Raw genomic sequence first — 26277 nt, 5'->3', positions numbered from 1 at the left:
GAGCAACAAATAAAAATGTTAGTTAGAATCGATTCCGCTCATTTTGTTCCGCTAACTTATAAGACGTCAATTTCTTACTCTTACTTCTTAAACCAAGCTTACTACGTGTATTGTAGACGGGCCATTACACCTACTTTTACTTCTTAAACCAAGCTTGCTACGTGTATTGTAGACGGGCCTATAGACATAAGCGAAACAAATTAATTTTATTTCTTACTCTTACTTCTTAAATCAAGCTTACTATGTGTATTGTAGACGAACCTTTACAGGACGCGCGACAACGGTATACTTCTCGTTGTCGGTCATTTTCACGCCCAATAATATTCTCGCTACACGGTCTCTAAAATTGCATCTAGTTGTTGCACTATGCATACGTTCCGTATACCTCGCTGTAATTAGCAAGTTCTTCCAAGCGGACGGACTTCATCACGACACACAGTTACGCCCGGAAATCACGCGTGCACCGCGTCTGCGGCTACCGTCTACTTTCCGCTCCATTTGTCCGGTAAATGACAAACTGTAATGTGCAAGCTCGGCGTTCCGTAATTTTCTTCGATCATGCAAATTTCGAGGCAAACTTTCCACGATAAAACTTAGATTTAATAAATTTTCTAGGATTTTCTTGCTCGAAAGTATTGAGTTGGAACAAAAGTTCGTAGAGCTACTTCAGCAGCTGTAACTTCATTAAAAACGAACGAAATTTAAATTTAAAAAAAGGGTTTTAAAGCTTAAAATCTCTACATTCGAAAGGTCATTGTGTTTTTCGAGTTTCTGTGAATTTGATCATTTTTACATATAGAAAACTAAAAACTGAACAAAAATGAGAAATTTCTTTCTCACTTTATGGACTTGTTATGTGTTAAAAAAAAACTTACAAAAAATTTCGATCTTTTACTATAAAAGCTTGAAGTTTTATCTTCAAAATCGTTTTTTAAAAATGTTCTAATTGTAACATATTTTTTGTTATTGATTGTGAGTTATTCCGGATTAAGTAAAAGAAGCATTTTAACTTTAATAGCTCATAACTCCATTAAAAATTACCACAATTTAAAAAAAAAACAGATTTTTTTAAAGTTTAAACACTTTACTCTGTAGAAAGTTGAATTGAAATCAAAACATAACAAAATTAGCTCATAACAAAAATGTTTCTAACATTTACCTCCCACAGAAATTCCACAACAGAAGGAAGGCTGTCTTTGATAAGCGATTCATCTCGCGCTTGTTCATAATAGTCGGCACATAACAGCGAATAGAGTAGAGGCAAATCGTGCAAATTATGCAAATTATGCAAATCGTGCGAGCGACCGGTTATTTGGGGGTCACTGTCATTACCGATAACCATATAAATATATGAGCGAATACTCGATATGCATCCGACGATGATATCTCCTGGAGAGAGAGAGAGAGAGAGAGAGAGAGAGAGAGAGAGACCGCAAATATTTTACCGGGACCGAGGACTGTATGCGGTGGATAAATATCGTCGTGCACGTGCGAATGCGAGCTATGCACTGCGTTATCGATTTCCTGATAAACCGTGGCATCCATTTGATTATAGGAAATTTGTAACGAAGCGACTTCAAATTGCAGTCACGTTTAAACGCCGGATGCGGCGCGTCGTTCGCACGACCGGCGCGTTGAGAAAACAGATCTGATTGATCCGAATTAACATTTACATTTGCATAAACGAACGAGTAAACCCCGGATGGTCGGCAGGCAAAGCCTCGACGTTGCCATGGAAAATTTTCACGTACTGCGCGTACGTATACGATAAAGATGATGAAACCGATGGGCGCCGATTGGAGCATTAATCGCGAGCCGTATACCCCGAAACGCAAACTGTTTGTCGAAACGGTCTAAAAGCACTTGCCAAATCTTATCGAAAGCATATTCCCCCGCGGTTAATTTAACTTTAATGAGTTCTCCGGAATTTCCGGTTACCATAGGTCACTCCACGATCTTAGAATCTGTGGATTCACACATATACACACATACACGTACACACGCGTGTATAATGCAATTCTTCCATTGAATTTATTTTTAAAGTACTCTGAGTGCTCTCGATTTAGCTTTAAGATTGTTCACACATTACGATAAAAATTTTAGAAGCAATGAATTTTTAATTAACTACTTTCAAAACTAATTCGCAAAATAATAAATCTTACCGGTTCCAAAGAGCATTTTCGATAACGGATTTGAACTTAATAGCATTTATGATATATAAAATGGATGTCATAGTATAGCATTTACGACATAAAATGAACGTCAAACTAAATTTTTTTGTAATAACGTAATTCAACAAGATATTTATACGAGTGAAGTCACTCGTTAATATATGATGTAAGAAAATGTAAATGATTTCAGCATCTAAAGCATCTTACGCAATTGTATTAGAAATAAAAGATAATATTGATGAACCGATTCCTATTAAATCCTACTATTGCGATTCTATCTGACGCGTCTCGATATATGTGACATATTGTCTACAACGAGATAATTAATCTCATTAGTGTTCAACAGGGGATTCTGCGCTAATGAGATGCCGTTTTTTCGCATTTTTACTAATGGTACGCTCGTCGCTCGGCATATTCAGCATATTTCATTGAGGAACAAGGCGACTCTTTGAAACCTTAAGTTCGAATAGCGTATTCTTCACGTTTCGTCTTGTTAACGAGAAGCTCGGTGTTCAGTTATATGGAAAGAACGGTTTTGCTGAAGTATCTAAAAGTTTAGCTTATAGATACAGATTTGAAGATAATTTTGTTAAGCTCAACCTGATTCTTAGAATTTTTGCAGTTCTTCATCATACTTGAGCTTCCTACATAATTATTTTAATGATCCAACAAAATTATTTTTAGATTTAATTTATAGATCTAATAATATAAACAAGATCTGCCTAAATTTTTGAATACTTCGATAAAATAGTTCTTTCCGTGATTTTACTGAAGTATCTAAAAATTTAGCTGAATACAAATCTGAAAATAATTTTATTAGACTATTAGAATAATTATGTAGGACGCTCAACTGATTGTTTAGAATGTCAAAACTGTTTTCAGCATTACTCATTATGCTTGAGTTTCCTACATAGTTATTTTGATAATTCAGTAAAATTATTTTTGAATTTGTATCTACATGGAGAGAATTTTTTCTTAGAGTTTACCCTGAAAATATGATAGTCGTGAGACAACATTGTATTTCGAAGAATTTTAATGTAAATCTCTCTCACTCATTAATAAAACTATAATTAAATATAAAATAAGTTTGATTAATTTTACTGAAGTGCATGGTAAAAATCTTTAAAATATTGTATTGTACCACAAGTACCATATTTTCAGGGTAAATTTTAAAAGAAAATTCTTTCCATGTATCTACATTTTTAGCTACCTCAGCAAAATCGTTCTTTCCATGTATATTCTTGCCTTAATTCTAGACTTCTAGTTTCCTTCGATCTAACAGTGACGTATCGCCTGTTCTGGAAGTTGATTTCCGTTTTGCAACAGTTGATCCAGACGTTTCGCCGCCGCAAAAGAGCGCACGTTTCCGAAAATCGAGAGTCGAGAATTTCACTCGTTGTTAGGTATTACACGAATGCGGAGAGTTTTGCCGTGGGAGGGACGATTCTCTCTCTACCCTACCTCCTCGTATCTTTCGCTCTATCAGCGTCTACATCGCGTTCTGCATCCGTTCTCGTAAAGATTCACTTGAGCGGAAGTTCTCGCACGAATGAGGATCGACCGGCGAATAGGAGGAGCGCGTAGGAGTGCGCGTGCGAAGAAAACGACGGCGGGGAGACAGAGCGGAAAGAAAGGCGAACGGCGAAAGATACGCGGAATGAAGGAAAGAGAAAAAGGTAAGAGAGGAGAAAATGCCGAGAGGAGAGATAGCAAGGGGAGGCAACAGACGGCTCCTTTCCCATTTATTTTCGTCTTCTCCCGCCGCTTCGTCGCGCGTCCCTCGACAAGGAATTTCGCATTTCTTCAACTATCGAATGCGTCTCGGTTCTGGACCCGTTGTATACAAAATCCGAATTCAACCCTTATAACGTGTACACGGCCTTTCCACTTCTTTCATCCGATTCACGCGGAACGGCGATCTCGTCGTCGAAGCCGCACCCCCACGTCTCAACCAGACGCGGTCTTAAGCCAGGCATTCCCGAAGGGACTCACGTGAATGCACTTCGCCGCAGCGAAAGATTCGCCTCTTCTCGTCGGAAATTTATCGGTACGACGAAGACGACGCTAAGCTCCTCTTTCATGGGCTCGGAGAAGCGGATTTCTTGTCATCTTCACGCGCGCGCGCGCACGCATCTCACTATCATTTTCTCGAGTAATACTTAAAGAGATACGTCAATCTACTTATCACCTCGGTAATTTACGAGTGGCAGTTTAAGACACGCCCGCCAAATGCCACAGGGTTGCATTAATAATCCCTGACAAATGCGCCGAGTTTTATCATGTCATTAGAAAAGAACAACTCTCGTTAAAATGCTAAGAAAATAGTCTATCACATTCTGTCCGTTTAAGAGACGCGAATTCCTGGAGTTTCGCTTCTTCTTGTTACCGTTTTTTTTTCCACTTTTACTTTTACTTCTTTTCTTTGTCCCTAATAGCTGGTTTCATCCAGGTCGGTTAACTTTAACCTTAATTTAACTGACTGTTTGTCTCTTTCCAGAAGTAAAATTACTGGGAGACAAGGGACTGAATTAAACTAAAAGTTAAAATTGAAGCGAAAATCATGAGTGAAATAGACCGCAAAAGAATTCTTAAATTTTTAATCTTTTATTACTCATTTTTAATTAGTTTTAAGAAAACTGTTGCCTTCATTTATTCGTGTTTTCATTTTTTTCAACTAAATTAGAAACCGTATTTAAAAATAAAATGTTTTATGCAATTGTCACAATGAGATATGTATTATCAGCAAAAATCTAGATTAAATGCAGAAATGTAAAAAAGCATTTTCTGAAAATATTGTCATTTATAGCTTTATACAAACTATTGAATTGAACCGTTGGATGCACGGAGGGAAAAAAAATTTTTAAACAAATCCTATGCCATAATAGCAAATTTCATTTACAAATATAGGAATTGTAAATTAGTTGCAGGTATAACAAATATTTATTCTTCTTTCGTACTCGCGACAAAAATTATTTGCAACAAATGCAAAATATTTGTCAAATATGCAAATTTATTTGCTATAAATATAAAACAAATTTAACAATTAAATTTTATAATTATTTTCGCGTTCATAAGAATTTTTTCCCTCAGTATGCGTTTAGCAGAAAAAAAATTTTGCAACTGTTGTTAAATTCTTTAATATGATCTTGCTTTTAAGTTCCTTACTGAATTTAAATGTATAAACCAATCATATTAAAGAATCCTACAACAGTAGCAAAATTGCTTTTTCTGCTGAACACAGCTAATGACATCTATAAATCCTGATTTTCCTCTACAAAGAATAATAACATGCCGCTACAAGCAACTTATTGTTGCACATACATCGTATAGCCATTGTTAATAGCAATACTCAACCTTTTACCCGTTGTTGAAAATTCCCCATATGGAACTGGCTGCGGAAGTTAATACAAACACAAGAGTAAATAGTTCCCCCTGCGCGCATTTATCTCGTCGTCCTGCACCCTTGCTGTTTCACGTTTATCGGATCAGCAATTAAATTGCGTTCCAAAAACAAAATTTTCTTTACTGTGTAAATCAGCAGAAATCGCTCATATATACAATTTTATGTCCATTTGATCGAAGATATTAAAAAATTACGATCTCTAATCTCTATAATATGACACTGATGTTCATTTCGAAAACATTATCTTATGATAATGTTATCTATGAGATCATATAATGTTGGATATCGTCGAATTCACATGCATGGATCACAATCTGATTCTTTAATTAAATTAAAATCTATTTTATTTGCAAAAAATGCTATTATTTATCGCAATCTAATCATTATCAAATATTTCAGTTATCTAGAACATATAATATAACTTTGTTAAAATAAACTCCATATAAAAATAATTAAAAATAAGATTTTATTCTTTAGATTTAAATCAAAAGTCAGGGTTTCAAAAAATCTTTTTCAATTATACTCTTAAATTTTCTGAATATTAGATAATCTTTTCGAGAACAAATTAAAAAAAGATTTTTATAAAAAAAAGTATTTAAAGCTTCATTTAGTTACATTTTATTTAATTTAAATCTATAACAGTTAAATTAAAAAAAAAATAAAAAAATATTAAATACTGTGAATATTATTCATTTTTTCTTTTCCATTTTATTTATTTATTCAATTCATACCAAAATTTAATAAAAAAATTAAATATATGCATATGTATCAATAATTCTGAAAGTTAATATTTTCAGAAATAATACTAAATTGATGGAAAAAGTTTTTTACGTATAAATTGTGTACGCACATTTATCATCATCCTATACGAGAGTGCACCTCAAACGACGAATCTCGAAAAATATAAAACACTGTCGGATATCAAAATGCGCGACAAAAAAAAGAAACAAACACACAAACATTTATATTATAACTACACGTGCATGTTAAAAAGAGATTTATGTCGCGCAAATAGAGGTGGGCGCTTATTTGTGAATAGTTTCCGAAAGCTTTCACCTATGGAAAATCGATGCGGTCGGTCGGAAAGGGTGACCGACCCTAGGGGGATGAGTGGCCTGAGGGTCCTCTGAGAGGAGGAAACTCGTGTAACGTCTTGATTAAGTGGCGGTTTGCACCCTCCTGGCGTCGGGACACCCTCGTAAAACAGGTCCCTACTCCTATATCTCCAATTGGCGCATTAAGCAGCGATCTGTACCCGCGAGATCTGATTTATCTAAACACGTAACCAAGCAAGTAAACAAGAAACAAGTCCATTCGTACATACAACCAGCTGTAACTCAAATTTCTTATGCAATGTAGCAATTGTGCTTTGCACACACAGAGATTTAGAAATGTCACAATGTATCCGCAAAAATTATTCTCCATGGAATGTTGTTTCAGAATTATAAAATGTTCCTTATATAATGATACACATAATTTCTATATTATGATATTTATAAAATATTGCAACGTTATTCATAATTATTTAAAAAAAAATATTTTACAGAAAAATAGATTATCATAAAATAATCGATCAACAATACATAAATGATTAATTTAATGGTATATATGTCAAGTACATACATATCATATTTAGTGATTCAAGATTGATTTATTTAAAGCATTTTAAGATCTAGCTTCGACCGTATAGGGCTCTTATTTATCGATTGTGTCTCTCATACGCGATCTAAAAATGATATTATTGATTAATTTAAGTTTGATCTGTAATATCCTGTATATTAAACAAATTAAAATTGAGTCACTTAATGTATGAAAAAACTAATAACTTAGAATTAAAATACATAAGTATTGGAATACTTAAGTTAATTTTGAAAAGTAAAAAAACATTTATGCAAATAATTATTCTTAATATACCGTAAGTCATTGTGCAAGTCATTATGCAAATCATTATCAATGCAAGAAGACTAAGCTAGTGCGTTTATATCGACGTCGCGTTTTGGTAACGAATTATTATTCATGAAAGTCCCCCAGGATGCTTCTAGCAATCTTATGCGAAGCTTCTGGAACATGGATTAAACTCCGGGACTTCGTCGAGAATGTATTTATTACAACAGGGAAGGTTTTACCAGATGTTATGGAAGAATCTTGTGCGTACCTCAAAAGCAGTTCTTCTTTTTATTCATGAATATGGATTTGCTTTAGCAATAAGCATAAAGACTTAATAACAAAGAATTATAGATGTACTGAGGAAAAGTTTGAAAACGAGACTCATTTTGCAATGAAATGTTCTTAACAGATATTTCGTTTTAAGATTTAGAAAGTCTAATTACCATCATAATATCTAATTTTTTAAATTCGCTTTAGACTTTTCTCAACCATCAAAATTTTGTTATTTTACGATGACAAGTGTTTTAATAATGATAAAACGACCAAATTTTCAATATGATAAATGGAATACTACTATCACATAATGTGAATACTATATAATGGAATACTATCACTATCACTATAATGGAATACTATCACATTTTGTTCGTATTTTCTAAAACCATTCATACAACATTATAAAGCATTGAAAGAGTATGCGAAAATTACTCCAAAAAACCATTCATATATAACATATTAAAACATTCAAATAATATAGTATGCAAAAATTAAACGCAAAATTCACAAAGTATAATATGCTTTAACAAATTTTGATAGATATGTTTCATATGTTGTCAGACTACATGACTTTAACACAATATCTTTTCAAATATGGATAAAATAATAACAGTGGTAATATTCTCGTATCTTTTGTGCGAGCTATAATTATCGATTCATGTCATGTTAATATATCAAGCGAATTGCTCATTGCCGAAATTGCGATTTCGCCAATGTCATTGACGCTCGAACAAACTGTCCAGTTTAATTTCCTAGACGACACTGATGAAATTTATTTCACCAGTAATTACGTCTGTCGTTTCACTTCGTATTTATTAACGCCGACTTACACGCGCGTGCGACGATGATAATGATGCTATGTACCGCTTATATATGGACCAGTAAATTTATCCGGTAAATTTCTGGTATCAAAAGCCGTCCTAAAGTACCATGACAACCGACTCCCCTCTGGATATTGCCTGCGGGTTGACACATCAGAATCGGGAAAGCACCGACAGAGAATGACGGTGCGGTGGTCTGCATGTGACACTGACCGATGAAATTAGTTAGTCTCACGCGAAAAATTGTGAACCTTAAAAATCACCTTGGAATTTAAAATTTGACATTCATTAAATTTATAGACACACAGAAGTTATCTAAGATATCTATTCCAAGAAATTAAGATATAAAAGAAATTTTTACATATCAATTAAGAATTAAATTTCCCAAATTAAAATGAGTAAAAGATTACAGAGACTATTAGATTTTTTTTCTAAATATCCAAAATATCAGTTGCAATAGATAATTTAGATAATTAACGTCATTAATTTTTGGATGATTTTTTCCGAAAGCAAGAATTATATTAGAGCTTATATCTCAGCATGTATGGATCATAATTTTTTTTAGAAGACATAATTCTTAGAGCTATCATATAGAATAACTTAAATATTTGTCATCATGGAAAGTACAATAATGAATATTTTTGAAACTATTTAGCAACACACAAACTTTGTTCTAACCGAGATTAATTGTGGTGAAAAGTAAGGAAGTATCGTAAACTATAATATTATTGCATATTATTTGATTTTCTAAATTTATACAAGTTCTCTTCCTTCATCTTGCCAAACTATCGTGAAATTTATATAATATGTTACGAGATCATTTTTTTCCAAATTTTTTTTCCTTAGACGCACGTAATATCTTAATCGATTAAACTAAACAAAATCAAATACATATTAAATCAGTTATTTAAAAATTACATTCATTAAAGCTGATAGTTTAATAATTGGTACAACTTTTTTTAGAAATATGAAATTGACAAAATTAGTCTGGCAAACGGTGTCGCTTCAAAGTTCATAACAAATGTATGCCACCAAGCATGAAAATCCACGTGCCAGTGCCAAGATTCTATTTATGCGATCCATTCAAGCGAGAATATATTCCGTATGCTGTTTCTTTAAAAAACAATTCGCGAATATGACTATTCATGAATAGCTTTCAAACCCGATATAATTGGAGAACCGGATGAATGGCTGAAGTGTGTCAATCCAGTGACTTCGACAAGCAATAAAAACATGTAATAAAATATATCAGGTTTTAAAAGAAGATATCAGATTTAAAAAGAAAATATCAGAGGTTTAGAAAGAAAGTCAAGCTAAATGCGTTACTTCCACTGCACCCTCAAGTTATCAGTTTATAACGTATTATGTCTTTAGATAATCAATAATCGTACTTCATCATCCAAATGCCAACGTATATGTTTCTATATCATAGTGTTCATTTTCTTTCAAGCCTGTCATTAAAGTTCCGAATATTATTACGCTCTAATCATTCGCAATTTATGTTTACCCCGCGGGTGAAAATCATTTCGTCCATTAACCCGTGAATCGAAAGCGTTTTATGGATCCACGAAGATGAACGACGACGCGCGTGTGACAGTGAACACAGCAATTTGTTCGAGCTTCGAGTCTAGAGGGAAATCACTTGGTAGTGTATCCGTTGTGTCTATATGCGGGAGAGACGTTGCGCATAATAACAATGAAGCGCTTATGGTCGAAGGTGGTGTACCTGCGATGAGCATGCGGTGCTTAATATGATTGACAGCACGAACTAGTAATTATTCGTCGAGATGCTTTCACGTGCGCGTAAGGGTTAATGTGATAATGCGTACAATGTAGACGTTAATGTACTCTAAGAGGCTGCAATTATTTAAACTTCAGTTACGCAAATTGTCGATGCGTACAACGATGTAATGAGCAGAACGAACGATTAGATCAGAATGTGAACAATTTAGAGAGGCAGAACAAATGGGTTTGTTCCAGATATATCTTGTTAATTCTATTGTGAAATGAATTTTAAATTTTAAAATACATGCAACATGTCGTCATCACGAAAGAAGATCCGCGAATGACTAAAGGTGCGTAAAAATACAAGAAAATAATGTAAATAGTTACTATCGAAATATAATTTTAAGCTGTTTAAATATAAATTGATAATAATTACGTCTTTAAGGCCCATATTTATAGCCGTCGAATCTTAAATATGTCAGATGAAATAAGAATAATATTTCATATCTTGAGACAATTGAGACATAAACAATTCTCGTATAGTTGCATTTTGATTAAAAAGAAAGATTAATCGTAAACATTAAATTTTATTTAAGAAACATTTAGGAAGAAGAAAATAAAGTCGCACGACTAAATTAACAATCTTCTCCCTACTGTGTTTTATAGATAATTTATTTTTATTTCATATAAATATATATAGAGATCAGGTCAAAAATATCCTGCTTCAGAGTCTTCATTATTCATAAGACGTGAATGTCATGAAAAAATTTAAATAGAAATTTTAGATTTTAAACTGCAAGCAGGTAAATATTTTATTAGACATAGTATTATTTTACTTTCTTCTTTTTGTTTTTATTTTTTATTAATTTAATTATTTAAATTCAAAAACTAAATGTTTATAAAAATTGAAATATTATAATCTTAATAAGAATTAAATAAAATATTATAATCTATAACATAAGAATTAAATAAAATTATTTACACTTTAAGTTTTTACGTTTTCCGAAGCTGTTATTTATATTTTACAATTCATTCATAAAATGTTTAATAAATTGATTATCAGTTATATCTATTGAAAAATCAAATATTTACTGTTTTACAATACTCGCGAAAAATAATTACAATCGCGCATACTATTATAATTACTAAAATAACTGCATGGCACTCCCAACATTAATCGCACTTCACTTATACAGGGTGTTTGAAAAGTAATGAAAAATCTTTCGCATAGGGGCAGAATGGACTAAACTGAGAAGAAGTCCTCTACTATTTTACAATTTTCGCAATAGTTAACAAGACATTAATTACTAAAAATAAAAATTGTCGAAAATTGGTTTTCAGTCATTTTTTACTTAAATACTATCAACTTTACAGAAAAACTGAAAGAGACAAAAATTGTTTATTTTCTACTCACGAAGCTTTAAGAATTTTTATCAACTTTTTAGTACTGCATTTTCTTATTTTTACCAACATGAGAAAATACGGTATTAAAAAATTCTGAAAAAATTCTCAGAACCTTGTGAGAAGAAAATAAACAATTTTTGCTTCTTACAGTTTTTCTGTAAAGTTAATAGTATTTGAGTAAAAAATTATTGAAGACCAATTTTCGACAATTTTTAGTAATTAATATCTTATTAACTATTACGAAAATTATAAAATGGTAGAGGACTTTAATTCTCAATTTAGTCCATTATGCCCCTATGCGAAAGATTTTTCATTACTTTCCAAACACCTTGTATATAGTAACGGCAAATTCATATCAAAAAGTACAAAAATCTTAAATTACGTAATTATCCGTTATAAATGTCAAAAATAACCATGTTTGGCATGTTGTTGGATTGGACACGATCGCGTTGTTAATCGTAGAAGTAAATTAATCGCACGGATTATTCAAGTCGCTAATTGCTTGTAGGGAATAATTGCGTTTCGACAATTCGGCGACATGCGCGACAACACGGTGCGCGGAGTGCGGCACTACCAAACAAACATCAAGGTTGTATAAACGCCGGTTTGTGAACGTCTTATTATAAAATATATGCCATATATTTTTATTCTTTTCTATTTTTTTACACCGAGAGAGAGAGAGAGAGAGAGAGAGAGAGAGAGAGAGAGAGAGAGAATAGTAAAAGTACTTAATAATTTTAATAAGTTAAGAAAAAAATAATCAGATTAATTACATTTTTGCTATATCTAACTTGATCAATTTTCTTGATTTATTAAAATATCACATAATTACTGATTTATTAAATTTCTGCAATTTTATTTCTCTCATCTTTTTTCTTCTATCATTTACATATTTCGTTACATGAACAGTTGTAGCACATACATTTAATTGCTTTGTTTTGTGGATTCTCATTAGCATTCTCTAAGATAACAACTAATTCCGTTCAATAGAGAGAGCGTTTTAAAAGATATTGTTACTTGAATCGTAATTAACGAGAGAATTATTGTATCATTCTCTAATTGAAATTTATAATAGTGTAATATTGAAAATCGTGTAGCAATTTGTACATTAAAATTTGTGATTAAATTTGCACGTATATTATTAATAGCAAATTATGATTGCTGCACACGAATTATTTCTTTCTTTTAGTGACAATTTGTACGGTTGATTACACAATTTCAATATTTCATTTAAAATAATTATTGAATCTATTATTTGAAGACTAGAATTTACCTTTCACATCATTTCTGACTGAACAATTATTCATATATAAATTAATTTATTATTTCTTTATCTAAAATTTTTACCTATAAGAGAGAAATAAAATTGCAGAAATTTAATAAATCAATAACTATGTGATATTTTAATAAATCGAAAAAAACTCATGATTAAGTTAGATATCGTAAAAAATGTTGTAATTAATCTTATTATTTTTTTCTTAACTTATTAAAATTACATAATTCCTCGAGATGTAAAAAAAATAGAAAAGAATAAAAATAAAACAATTTTGATCAAAATAAAAGTATACCTATACTTTATTCCTCAAATAAATATTAAAAATAGCAAATAATATGCGTGCATGTCCACTTATCGCTGACATGTCATACCGAGTTTGGAAAAGATAAATTTTAAATAAATATGTATAGCTACTTTCAATCAATACATGCAATACAAGTATCATATACAGCGTTGTTTATCAAAGTACAAAAATATCTAACAAAGAATAGTATTTTATAATTATTAGTTTTAATGCTTCAAAAATCTTTGACTTCATCTCAGATTTCTCATGTGAATAATCGTTCTTTTCTAAAGTTACTACCGAAACAATGTTACAAGATTAAAAAATTATATCACATTAATTATTAATTATTAAGCATTAATTATATTGATATAACATCTACATACGTATAATCTTCTTACAAAACTCGACTATTGAACAAACTCAGGTTGTATTTCAAAACAAGCTTCATCAGAATTATTTAGTTGAATTACGATTGTAAATTTGACCCAATAAATATCAAAATTATTCTTAAAATCTCTTTATTAAACCATATTATGTTTCAAAACTTGTTTCAGTTGACTGGTTCAACAAAAACTATGTATAAATTAAATACGGGCGTAAAACAATGTCAATGTAACACAGAAACAAGTAACATAGATTCATGCAAAACGAAGATAAATAATTAATAGGAAATGACTTCTCAACGTTTTTGTATTTTTTTTTATCGTATAAGCATTGACACAAAATGTGAAATCGCCTCGCGTCCTTAACCTGAATCTTTTAAATCGAATTACCTTTCAAGTTGTAGGTCGATAAGGAGCCAGAAAGAGTCCTAGCGTGATTGGTTACGGCCAACAGCAAAGGTGTGGTCGTGATGTGAAAAGACTTCGATTTGGGCAAAAACTGTTTTTGCACTGTATAACTGCGAGTTCGCCGCCGAAATTTCGGCGAATCAAGGAAGCTGTCGTCGTATTGCGGCATTTTATGACGCAAAGAATCGCAATTGAGTCTCTTTCAAAATGGGTTTTGCGTCGTTGTTCATGGCATGAACTTGCACGAATTGCATTTTTAAATATGTTTGTTTTGTCATAAAACACTTTCACTGTTCAATCTCACTTTCACTATTCACGATGTTAGCAGTAAATAATTATTACATCTTCTAAATGCGAATCATAAAATTAGAAGAAAATGATACAAGCAGCGTTCGTTTAGACAATATATTTAGAAAATTAACGCTAACAACTTTTCTAGGAGAACGATTTTACATCGCACACTAACAAAAATATATAATCGTGCAATTTTTAAGATCTTATGTCTTTTCTTTCCACTGAGAAACGGTATGTTTAATTGAGTTCACGGAAAAACAAGAGACCTGATTTTTTTGCCAATACATTGAGCTGTATCAAATGACAGCAAGACTTTAGTCGATAGACAATATCGAGGATCACAAGCTTGGGTGACTCTGGATGCATTGTACCGTGGTCAATATCGCCCCATAAAAATATCGCTCGCGACAAGCAGTTTCTATCAGAAACGGATAATCGACTCACGAAAGAAATAATTTATTTTAAGTTACTATTCCCAGAAGACATGTCTGGATGTCTCTATGCGCGACTTATCATCCACGTATCTTTTAATCAAACCATAATATAGAGATACTGAATAATTAATAATAATGATTGAAAACGGTTGAAAATAGCAAGAATTTCGTGCAACTAAATAAAAAATCATTGATTGAATAATATTTTATATACCAAATTAATCTATATGATCGGTATTCATAGTCTATTTTCATTATAAGACCGTCTTAAGATGTTATTACGGCTTTGTAGTTGGCTTATTGACGTCTTAAGACTATACTACGGTCTTAAATGTAAGAACTAACTATGAATACTGGCCTATTTTTTGTAGTTGTAATACGAACGTCTAGAACCGGATCTAGAACAAATAAGTGAAAAAAAAATGAACTTATACTTCGCGACATCGTTTTACTTCAACAAGTTATTCGCGTTTACTCGCTTTCCTTTGCTCGATCTGAATCAGCTTTAAAAGACGTTATATCCTTCATTATTTATGTGTAGTATTCAGGATACCCTTATAAATTTGTTAAATATAGGAGTAGTATATTTATACACATTATTTTTAGCGCAAATTGAATATTATCAATTTTTATTTTATTGTAAAACACGAGTAATTATGTTTAAAAAATCACGCGGGTAATGTATGTGTACTTTCTAAAACTTTTAGAGTCACTCTACTCTCTGCCTCTGAAATCTCACTCTTAAAGAATGAAAATTGAGCCACTCTCTTTCAAGACTGGCTCAATTTTCACTCTTTAGAGTGAGATTCCATTCCAAAGAATTTAGAGAGTACAGTTAATGAATCTTCTATAACATTTTCTCCGATATCATCGCCGCTTTAATAATTCTGATCGAGTGTAAAGCCGTCGCGCGAATGGAGATTTCGAGACTCATAGATCGGTTAAAACTGATGACAGGGGACCTAAATATACACGTGCGGTGATACATGCGTCGCGACCTCGGATACTGTACCGCGATACAGATAGTGGTACACTAAGGCGTCAGTTTCTAGGGTGTCTATTTTAACGCGTCGGATGTTCCGTCACGATTTCTGCGTCTAGTGCTTCCGCGTCGCTCCCGCGATATATGTCAGACGTAAACTTATCATGACGCCGTTAAATGGCTGTCGCGACAAGTACCAGCAATAGCTTCGTTCCTCCAAGTCTTGTGTGGTGATAGCGTTCAAAATTTCTCTCGTAAAGTTTACGCTAATTTAACCGCGACGGTAACTATGACAACTTTTGAAACTTGATAGTTGCTAAATGAATTTCTGAGTTATTATTCATGTGTTTCTTACTTTGCAAAAATCTTAAATTGTCTTATGCAAATCGTGATACAATTAACATCTTAATTTATTGCTCATATATATACTGTAAAAAATATAGATGTATAGATATTTAACGCTATGATTGTTAAATATATACAAAAAGAATAGTTTTGTCAAAATATCTAAAAATTTAGCTAGATACAGAATTTAGATCTAAAAATAATTTTGTTGGATTATCAAAATAATTATGTAGGATGTTCAAGCCGATTGCTTAAATATCAAAACTTTTTGTAGCATTGCTCTCTCATCATATTTAAGTTTTCTCCATAATAATTTTGATAGTCTAATAAAATTATTTTCAGATCTGTATCTAGCTAAATTTTTAGACACTTCAATAAAATCATTCTTTCTGTGTAATTCTCATTGTGTTGCATTAATATAAAAATTTTAATTTTTAAATTAGAATGTTAAAACTACACCTATTGATGTTTCTATCAACACGATAATTATATTATACATAAATACTAGCATGTCAAATTCACTCATATTTTTTGGAATGTACTATATTTAGAGGCCGTGACGATGAAATAATGCACGTTGAATGTAATGTGTTAAAAAACATGATGATAGTTCATATTATTTCAAAAGTTGTTTCTTTTTCCATTATTTCTTTATATATACGCTCTTTATAATAAAAAGAGTACTACGTCTCTTTAGACTTGCCATTCTCTACATAAAGAATATAAAAAAATGTAAAAATATCAATAACCTAGTATAAATAATTTAATATAATATCGGAATCGCATTTCGCACATTAATAATTAAACGGTGTCTCTTCTAAATCTTTCCTTGATTTTGTCTTTAGGCTAAGATGTAGAATCACATCATTTTAATCAATATTTATAAAAACTGTCTACAGTTTATGATCTGTTCCATACATGACATATACGTGACGTATATACTTGTAAGAACGTTGAAAAATTGACACATATTTAGGAAGAATGTCGGGCAAAGAAGAGTATCGAATTTCTTAAAGTATCATCTTGTACAACAAACGATTCGCGATTACTGGAGCGAAAAGCCGACCTCCTCTCTGCCTTTCGACCACCTACCGAGATTCTACATTGCTTTTACTACTTTCAGAACGATGTGTATAATCCGATACGGTGCCAGGAGGTCGGTCGTGTAACTCGTGTCACGGTACGGTAAGCACAAGGGCCAGGTACAGTTCTTCTGGACTACTTGTTGTCTCATAAAATTATCGAATTTTCTCCAGACATTATCCGCGACAACGGTAAGCAAAGGCTTTGAACGCAAATTTTAGGCTCGAAGCTCGGTATTAAAATTCGTTCAGGGACGCCGCTAAAAAATTATAAGCACAAACTTTCGTGAAAATACGCGATGCGCAATTAAATTCTTCAACTACTTCATTAAATATTCGACTGGAAAATTTACATTTGATACGTAATCTTGTTTATTATATGATATGTACTACAATAAAAAGATTAAATAGAAACGTTTATAAGATGAAAGTTCATAAAGTTTTGAGAAATTTATCTGCAAAATACGTATCTCTATTCTGATGATAAAACTTTGATTGAAAAACAATATCTTTTCTTGCAAAAGTTTCTAAAGTCCGCTCTCTTTCTTAAAAATATCACATTTTTATAAACAAAACACGCAAACATTTAATAGTAATAACAAATATGTTTTCTTTGCTAAATTGTTTACGTTTCATTAATCGACTATATGTAACGCATGGCTGATCGCAACTACGATAGATAGACCTAGATCGTTTAAAACATCATAGAGAAAATCATCGCTTTCATATTTCGCTTTCATACTCTTGTTGACGCACTTCGACCATCGATCGAAGTTCGTGCATACGATCAGTTATCTGTCACGAAAGCAACAAGACACAGTCTCGTTAAAATATGTCCGCAGTGCAAGATGTTCCGATTAGCAATAATTAGCGTTGATGAACTTGCGACCCAGTTGCGCTACATTTCCTGTCGTGTTCGTCGCATCGTTATTTTCGGAGACCGCTATCTTTACGCTTACGCCGATCTGCGTTATGTACCGTGCGTCTAAAAATTATCGTTCGCACAAATGACAGTTTCAAATGGTAGGAGCGATACCCCGCGAACGACTTCACGTCCGAAAATAAATGGCAAACGTAATAACGTAAAAATTTATCGCGCACCGTGCACGAAGAGCACGGTACCGGCCATAGAATCGTAAAACATTGCGGTACAAGCCCATTTCAAAGCACGAGTAAAACATGTAAAACATTCCATTGAGCAGAATCGAAATAGTTCGCTAAAATAATTTTACGAGGAATTCGATTGAATTAAATAATTAATTTAATTTTCGATTCATATGCCATGCGAATACAGTAAAATATATTTGCGTATGCAAAAAGTGTACTCAATTTAGCGAACTGAAATTCGCTAAAACTTACTTAACTGTAACCATCTACGATGATTAACAATTAATACTAGAACCGCTAATGGTGTCCTGCTAGAACTGCTGAAGGCATCAATTTGATAATTTTCTTATTTTCGATTAATAAAAAATTATTTTGCACAGTTGAAAAATTTGTATTAAATTGTTATAATATTTGTATTAAATATGTTAAATTAACACATATTTCATTTATTCATCTTAGAACTTACATTTTAAAACACATTATTTTTATGTTATTTGTCCACTCATCATAAATTGTGTTACTTTGACACTAAAAAATGTTGAATATCAATTTAACACAAAACATTTAAATAACATAATCACATTATATTAAATTAACACTCAAATATGTTAAAAATTCACGACAAAAGTTTAACAAAGACTTGAATGACCCTTTCTAACACAAATACAAAATATTTTTTACTATGTGATATTATTTGTATCGTTAGAATTATTTGTATATATTCATTGCACATATTCAGTATTCTAATATCGTATATCTAAATACAGACAAGAAAAAATTAAAATATTTAGGTACCATCGGCGGTTCTAGTGGAATGACGATTGTACAATCCACGAAAAAGAAATACCTCCAGGCATTCCGTTTTCATTGTCGCGAATAAAAATACGGGAATGTATGTTCGTGCATTCATGACACCGAAAATTTAACTGGTCTACGCGAAGTTGTCTACCTCGAAATTATATCTCGCGGTGCATGATAATTTTATCGCAACATGCTCTTTATATCTTATCTGCCCGTCTTCTATCTCGGAGATGCAGAGATGCATTTGCACGATCGTTTGGACGAGGCGGTAACAGACACGTTTCGCGCATTAATTAACGCCACACGCGCGAGTAAACTTGCACGAGCACAATACGGCCTCCTCTCTTGGCTCCTCTGTTCATATACGACTTGTAGGCGTTTATGTAGTGAACGCAACGATCCCTTTCATCTGATCGCGTCTTGATCGTTTAACATGTTACGTCTGCAAACCATCCGCTGCACATCACTTCGTATCGCGACGGATCTTCTGAGATCATCCCGCAATTAATATTCCATAATGAATAATTGCGGCCATTGTGCACTGAGGAAAGTCTGCGCGATTTGAACAAATTGACACAGCCGTCTCGCAAACATACGTCTTTAAATCAAATATTTTTTTATATTAACGCGGAGTTAACAGAATATTTTAGCCTTATTTATCTTATATAAATAATTACCTTAACATGTAATTACGTTCGGCCAATTACGATTAACAATTGGTTGTATCCGCTCGATCAATGTCTTATACGAACTTTTCCTCGACATACGTATTATTGATCGCCTTAGCAAAGTATATATTCGATCAATTTTTATTAATTAATAAAAATAAAATATTTGAAAAGTACCGGGCTAACTTCACGGACATTTTCGTCTGATAAATGAGATGATAAACGGTAGAACATCACTGCTCTCAAAGCTCCAAGGAAAGAAACAGTTTCGAATCGTCCTGCGAGAAGTAATTAAGAGACGGATTAGTTACGTTGTTCCAATTCCACTCGGGTCACGCACATTAATTATACGATAAGCAACAACGAGGGACTGATTAAGTTGCACGAGTATTACGTCCATAATCGGCGTTTCGTAATTCGACTGGCTCTCATTTAATCGAGTAATTAATCTATCTCGTGCCGACAGATCGCGTTGCTCCGACGTGTTACGCGTTCTCCAAAGAACACACGGAAAAGATGTCCGGGTCGTCGCCTGTGTCACAAGAGTCGCTTTTAAATGCCTGGCAACGCCGTTAGTGATAAACACCCACTTAATCTGCACGCAATTATCATACGCAACACTGAGTGGCGAATTGACATTTCGATGCCCTTTACGCATCACTGTTAACAGACGCGTTCCTCTGCGCGATTTTTATTCGCTCCCGGTGCACACACGCCTAGAAACGTGCTGTCACATTTCCGAGCACCGTCACGCCATTCATATTTTTAACATTATCAATAAACGGAATAATAGCAACAATCGATTATTCTTCCTAGTCTTTATCTTATATTTATCTCATTCACAGTGTCTTAGTCCCCCTCGACGACTTATCACCCTACGATACGCTGCATTAACGTTCAGGAAGTTAAACTGACGTCGATAAAAATATATTTAAAAAAAGTTAAACTCAGCAGCGCACGATGCATATTTTCTTGCTGGACTGTTTGCGTTCTAATAAATCATTAAAATTGCATCACACAATATATAATTTTTAATAATTTACTAAAATACAAGTAATCAAGCAAGAAAGTATACTTCGTGTGCCGCTAGATTAATAATAAAGACGTTAATTAAATTGAGCACATTAAAATAGGAAATTCACCAACACGACGTTTCCAATACTTCAATGAAGTATTGGAAACCGTATCATCCCAACGGAGTTCGAAATGCCCGTTTACGTCTACGAGAAAGTAAATTTGGACCAGAGGGATTCAATTGCAAACAAGTCTGCGTCGTCACGAGTTGGAACCAACTTCGTCGCGGATCCGAGGTAAACTGTCGTTCTCGCGGACAGGCCGTTGGCGCAAGATTGGCCGGTAATATCTGCGACTTTGGCCGGGAAAGATAAGAGAGGAAGAGAGAGAGGAACGGACGAGTAAAAGATATATGAGGGAGGGAGTAACGGGTGGTGAGAGGTTAACGGAGGAGAGAGGGACAAAAGGCCGTACTGAGAGGCCGGCTCTTACGCTTCGCTCTTTATTTCGAGATACGAGACTGAGTCGACGAGCGGGACAGGGAAGACACAATTTATTTGCGGACCTTCACAAGCTAGCCGACAGCTAGCTCTCTCGAACCGATGTTTTTCACTATATCGGGAATTAATTCGTGAACGCTCAACGGAAGATTGACGAAAATCCTTGACGAACGAGGACGTTCTATTCGAGACGTGCCATTTCATCAAGTTCTTCGAATGTAAATCGTTTATATTTTCTTTCTGAAATTGTAATTTAAATGGCATATCGAAATAGTAACAGCCAGTATCATATTCGAGATCGAATAAATGCTTTTCACTATTATAGGAATTAATCCATAAACATTCACACACACACAATAAAAGATTAATAAAAATTCTTGAAGAACGAGGAGTCTATTCGCATTCCTTTTGGTTCTTCAAACGTAGCATAATTTTCTTTTTTGTCTTAAAAAAAATTATGATTTGAATATTAAAATAATAATTGCGAGTATTGTACTTGAAATTTTTGAACGAACCAAGCAATAGATACTTGTCTAAAAGCCATATTCCTATATCATATTTTTTTTTTAAACAAAGGATTGATAGTGTGTTTATTGCATAATCTCTCTTTGAAAAGAGCTCGCGCGAGACTGTTACCGCCATCATTATTTGCATTGTATTAGTATGTGAGAAGTATCGCTCATGCTGACGTTAAGACTGGTATTGTCATCGTCATTGCACGTTGAATTGGCTCACATAGGAAAACGACAGTGAATAGCTCATGCTTCGCAGCCTCGATAGATCTCAAGATATGCAAGTGCGCGTGCACGAATGTAAGTAATACTGCACATATATGCACTTTCGATATTTTATTGCAATATTATTCTTAATTAATCAATTCATTTCCTCTATTTAAATTGACAACAAAATAAACATAGAGTCAATGTTGAAACTTAAAATGTTACCAAAATGAGATGTGATTTTGATTTTATTATATAAATCAAATAAATATTTTAGATACCCACATAAAACAACTTGGTTTATATAATTTGTTTTTACAATATAATAAAAATTTTATGTATTATAAATAATTTTTATAATGCATAGAATACATTTCAAATTTAAAACATAAATAAAACAAAATATATGCTCTACAAAGATATATATATATATATAAATATATGCCTATATTTTTATACATATTTCGTAAAAATATACATATTTTTAGGAAAGAAGTACCTGTTATTAGTAACAGATACTTAAAGTTTCTATCTTCCCTTTAGCGTCGTTTCAAAATCACGATACATTCAACGAAATCAAAAAATAAAAATCAAGGCATTGCAGCGAACAGAATGAACGGTAACACGTGCATGAACCAATTTTAACACGCGCGTGCATTTTTTCTTGTTTTCTTTTTTGTGTTTTACGCGTTCGCAACGTAACGCGAAAACCGTTGCATATTAATGAATAGTTGAGTTAATGTTACCGTGCGTTATATGCATCGTCGGCGTTGGCGTTGTGAATGCGTGTTTCTGGCACGGGTTCTGCATCATCGGCTTGGTTGACACGAGGCCTGTAGCACTCGGCCGTGGATTTGCATAGATATTGGCAGATCGGATCGCCGGAGGAACGGAAGGCTGGCTGTGCATGATTGCGGTTCCTAAACGGCTCGCGCGGACAGATCGAATCCAATAAAGGAGCTAAATCACGTGTGTACCGCAGAAATATTGCGAAGCATAGTCGTCTGCAGAATGAAATCGAAATATTGCGAAGCGGCCACGATTGCCTCGCAAGAATGAGCGTAATGACAATCTTTTTAACAGACCATTTTTCCTGGAATAGACTTTGATACGTTTCACAGATAAGGAAGAGAGTTCATCATTGAATTATTAAAAATGAAAAAATTAAAAAGCGTACATTTTGTATCTTTCAATAGAAAAAAAATCTCTTTTCTATTTTAATATATTTATTTAGTTTGTGCTTATTATGTTTCTCACGATGTTTTTCGCAATATAGAATTGCGAATAATCGCATTTAAAATAATCTCTTCCAAAGAAAGGTTAAATTAGGAAAAAACAAAGTGCAAGGGTAACATCTAGCTAGAGTTTTTATAGACCGAGAAGCGATTAGTATGCATGTTATTTAATTAATATCTATTTTATGGAGACCTGGATTTTATGAATACTTATTAACTTTTAAATCGTTTCCTGCAAACCGGAGATCTTAACGGGATTTATATAATGTCCGTGTCGTTAAACTCAAATGCTAAAAGAAATTTCCTTTTCGAAATAGATCAAAAATATTTTATGGAGTCATAAAATATATTGCAGCAGTGGATCGTATTTTGCATGCAAATTAGTGATAAGTTTTAAACGCAATATATCGGTGATTACGAGGAAGCGGAAGATCGAATGGACATTTCCGTTTTTCAAGCATTCCTTGTACTCTTTTGATATCGCGTCAAATTAATGAAAATTTATAGAGCGCAATAATTGCGGTAATGGAGTTCATCGAGAAAAGCATGTTCCACCACATGCCACACTAATTGCAACTGTAATACCGTTTGAATGTTCAAAACGTTTCTTTATACGTAGACTAGATTTTCATTCCTTTATTTCTAAATATTTCTCTTTCGCACACTGAAAAAAAATTTACTAAATCTTAATAATATTTCTTTGAATAATACTATAAGTAAACATATTTAAAAAATAAAGTTAAATAAAAAATTAATGGTTTTTGTATCAAATAAATATACGTTTATATTTAGTCAATACTTATTTAGAACTATTCAAATAAATATTTATTATATTTTTCTTTAGTGCAGAACGATAAATAAAATATCTAAAAAAAATTCCGAAGTAAAATAAAAATATATCTACAATTAATCTGTATATAATTGCTACATATAAACACTTATGCAGAAAATAATTCTACAGTTATTCACTGCATGCTACGTAATTTTTTCATTAATATTAATTTTTGGTTTCAAAAACTTATTAATTATTTTAACAATTACCTCAAGTAAAGTCTCTTTCATTTGTTAAGTAATTTTCTATAAATGCTCATAAATTATTCGAAAACAATATTCATTACCGTATTCGCAACTCTTTCTATACATGCAATTAACTTTTCATTACGCATACTTCGGAATCATTATGCTTGTCTTACGAACAATTATAAAGATATACGAGTCGCACGTTACCGTTTTCGTCATAAATAGAAAGGTTCGTCGTTCTCGCATTTATATAAACGATTCATTATCCGATGGACAGTTATCTTTCATCAAGAAACGAGGCGAGGGAATTTCGGGAATTTTTATTTTGCAAATACGTAAAGGCTTTTAGCGACGGATATTAGAGCAAGCGGAGTCGCAGTAATGAAGAAAGGAGTCTACGGATTAGGCAGCAATGCGACTAAAGCAGTCGCGTACAAAGGCTATAATGGGCACAATAGCAACGAAACAGAGACGAAGGATCCGACGAGATGAAGTGGATCTGACGAGATCCCGATCTCGCGCTTCCACCTTCTGCACTCCGCCTCTCCCGTGTAAGATTACTCGAATCTCAGGACAAGGTATTGCCGACGGCATTCAATGGCATCGCACAGAGTCGTCATACGTTTCCCGCACAACATAGCGCACTTGCCACTATAGAATTATTTCAATGCGACCATATCCAACCCTCTCCTAGTTAGAAATTTAATGAGTCCGCCATTCAGAGGACACTACGTCACGGTTATGCGACAGATTTACCAGTGATCTCACTTGTGGCACCGGCTAATAAAATCACAATGTAATATAGTATTCCTCTCTATTTTAGAGAGAGAGAGAGGGAGAGAGAGAGATATTTATTGTTCAAAATGAGATTTCAAGCGAAATATATTCGACAATCGACTACGGCCGCAAGCGATGAAAATATTGGAGATTTTTTTCCATCGAGCTATTTCTGGATATAATAAAATTTACCCCGTATCTCAATTAAAAACTTCGAAAATCTCAAAATATGGAATAATGCTTCCGCGTTTTGTTCGAAACGATTGAACGCGAGCTAATTCATTTAAGAGAGAAAACGAGGACACAATGAACAAAAAAAGTAACGTCTGTGCCGACAAACACATTACGATTGGTGCAGCCAATAGAGCAACTCGAATTAAACGCAATTACGTGAAGCAGATGTATAGGGTTCATTGTTGTTAGTTTTATTCGGCAAATTGATCGAACTACCCTTACTTAAGTGCTTCTGTCCGTCATATATCCCTTCGAGGTCGAACGTATCAGCTCTGATAAGCTACACCTGTTACATTGTGTATTATCAAAACCTAGTCGTCTAATAGATCTAACGTTATATTTGCTTCTATAATAGAAATTTCGCGATTTTGTATGCGACACATGAATTTGCACGTGTGTTATGGAAAACTGGATACTTTTCCAATATTTTTCTTTCAGCATTACGGACGGACGTTGTTACAAAGATATAATGAGAAATTTTTTAAGACACAAGAGTGAGATATCTCACAAGTCTGAAATATTGACAATTTAACAACGAATCTAAAATAGAAATACAATACGCAATTTTTACAATAGCATGTACATTGTGTACGTCAAATATGATACTCAAAGAACTTAAATTTATATATTCATATATCGATATTGCATATTAAAAATATTAAAATATTTAGCTACTGTAAAAATCTAAAATAGATATTTTCCTCCACGGAAAATTGTTCTATTAAAAAAATCAAATATATTAAATAATAATTATATTAAATATATCATAATATATATACTTAGTTAATTTTGCGTTTTTCTCTCAACGTTTGACTCACTTCATTACGATAAATCAAGATTGTAGATTTTAAAAAATAAGATGAGATCACTTTTATATCAATCAAATGATGCTAATTTTATATATGGATCACACACATCAAATAATAGGGAATACAGAAATAACCGATACGTTTCGCTGGATACTGTAATCTGACCGAATACTTCGATAACTTATGTAATGTTATTTGTTTTTACATTGAAAATGA

General features: G+C 32.9%; 1 protein-coding gene across 10 annotated transcripts in view; it reads right to left on the bottom strand.

The window, feature by feature from the left end:
* C3G (C3G guanyl-nucleotide exchange factor) overlaps window positions 1-26277 on the bottom strand; it is an 81742-nt gene that overhangs the window by 50618 nt on the left and 4847 nt on the right. For 9 of the 10 annotated variants that reach the window (XM_018444991.1, XM_018444994.1, XM_018444993.1 and 6 more), the window contains exon 1: window positions 14023-14420. The exons of the other annotated variant lie outside the window; for it this stretch is intronic. In XM_018444991.1, the coding sequence (XP_018300493.1) occupies window positions 14023-14209 (187 nt within the window). In that variant the 5' untranslated portion in view covers window positions 14210-14420. Of the gene's footprint in view, window positions 1-14022; window positions 14421-26277 lie in introns of those variants that run through there. 10 annotated transcript variants of the gene reach the window in all.

Source organism: Mycetomoellerius zeteki, unplaced genomic scaffold, assembly GCF_001594055.1.
Source record: "Mycetomoellerius zeteki isolate Tzet28-1 unplaced genomic scaffold, Tzet1.0 scaffold155, whole genome shotgun sequence".
NCBI lineage: Eukaryota > Metazoa > Arthropoda > Insecta > Hymenoptera > Formicidae > Mycetomoellerius > Mycetomoellerius zeteki.
Note: the sequence above shows the minus strand (reverse complement) of the source record. Positions and strands in the feature narration are given on the sequence as shown.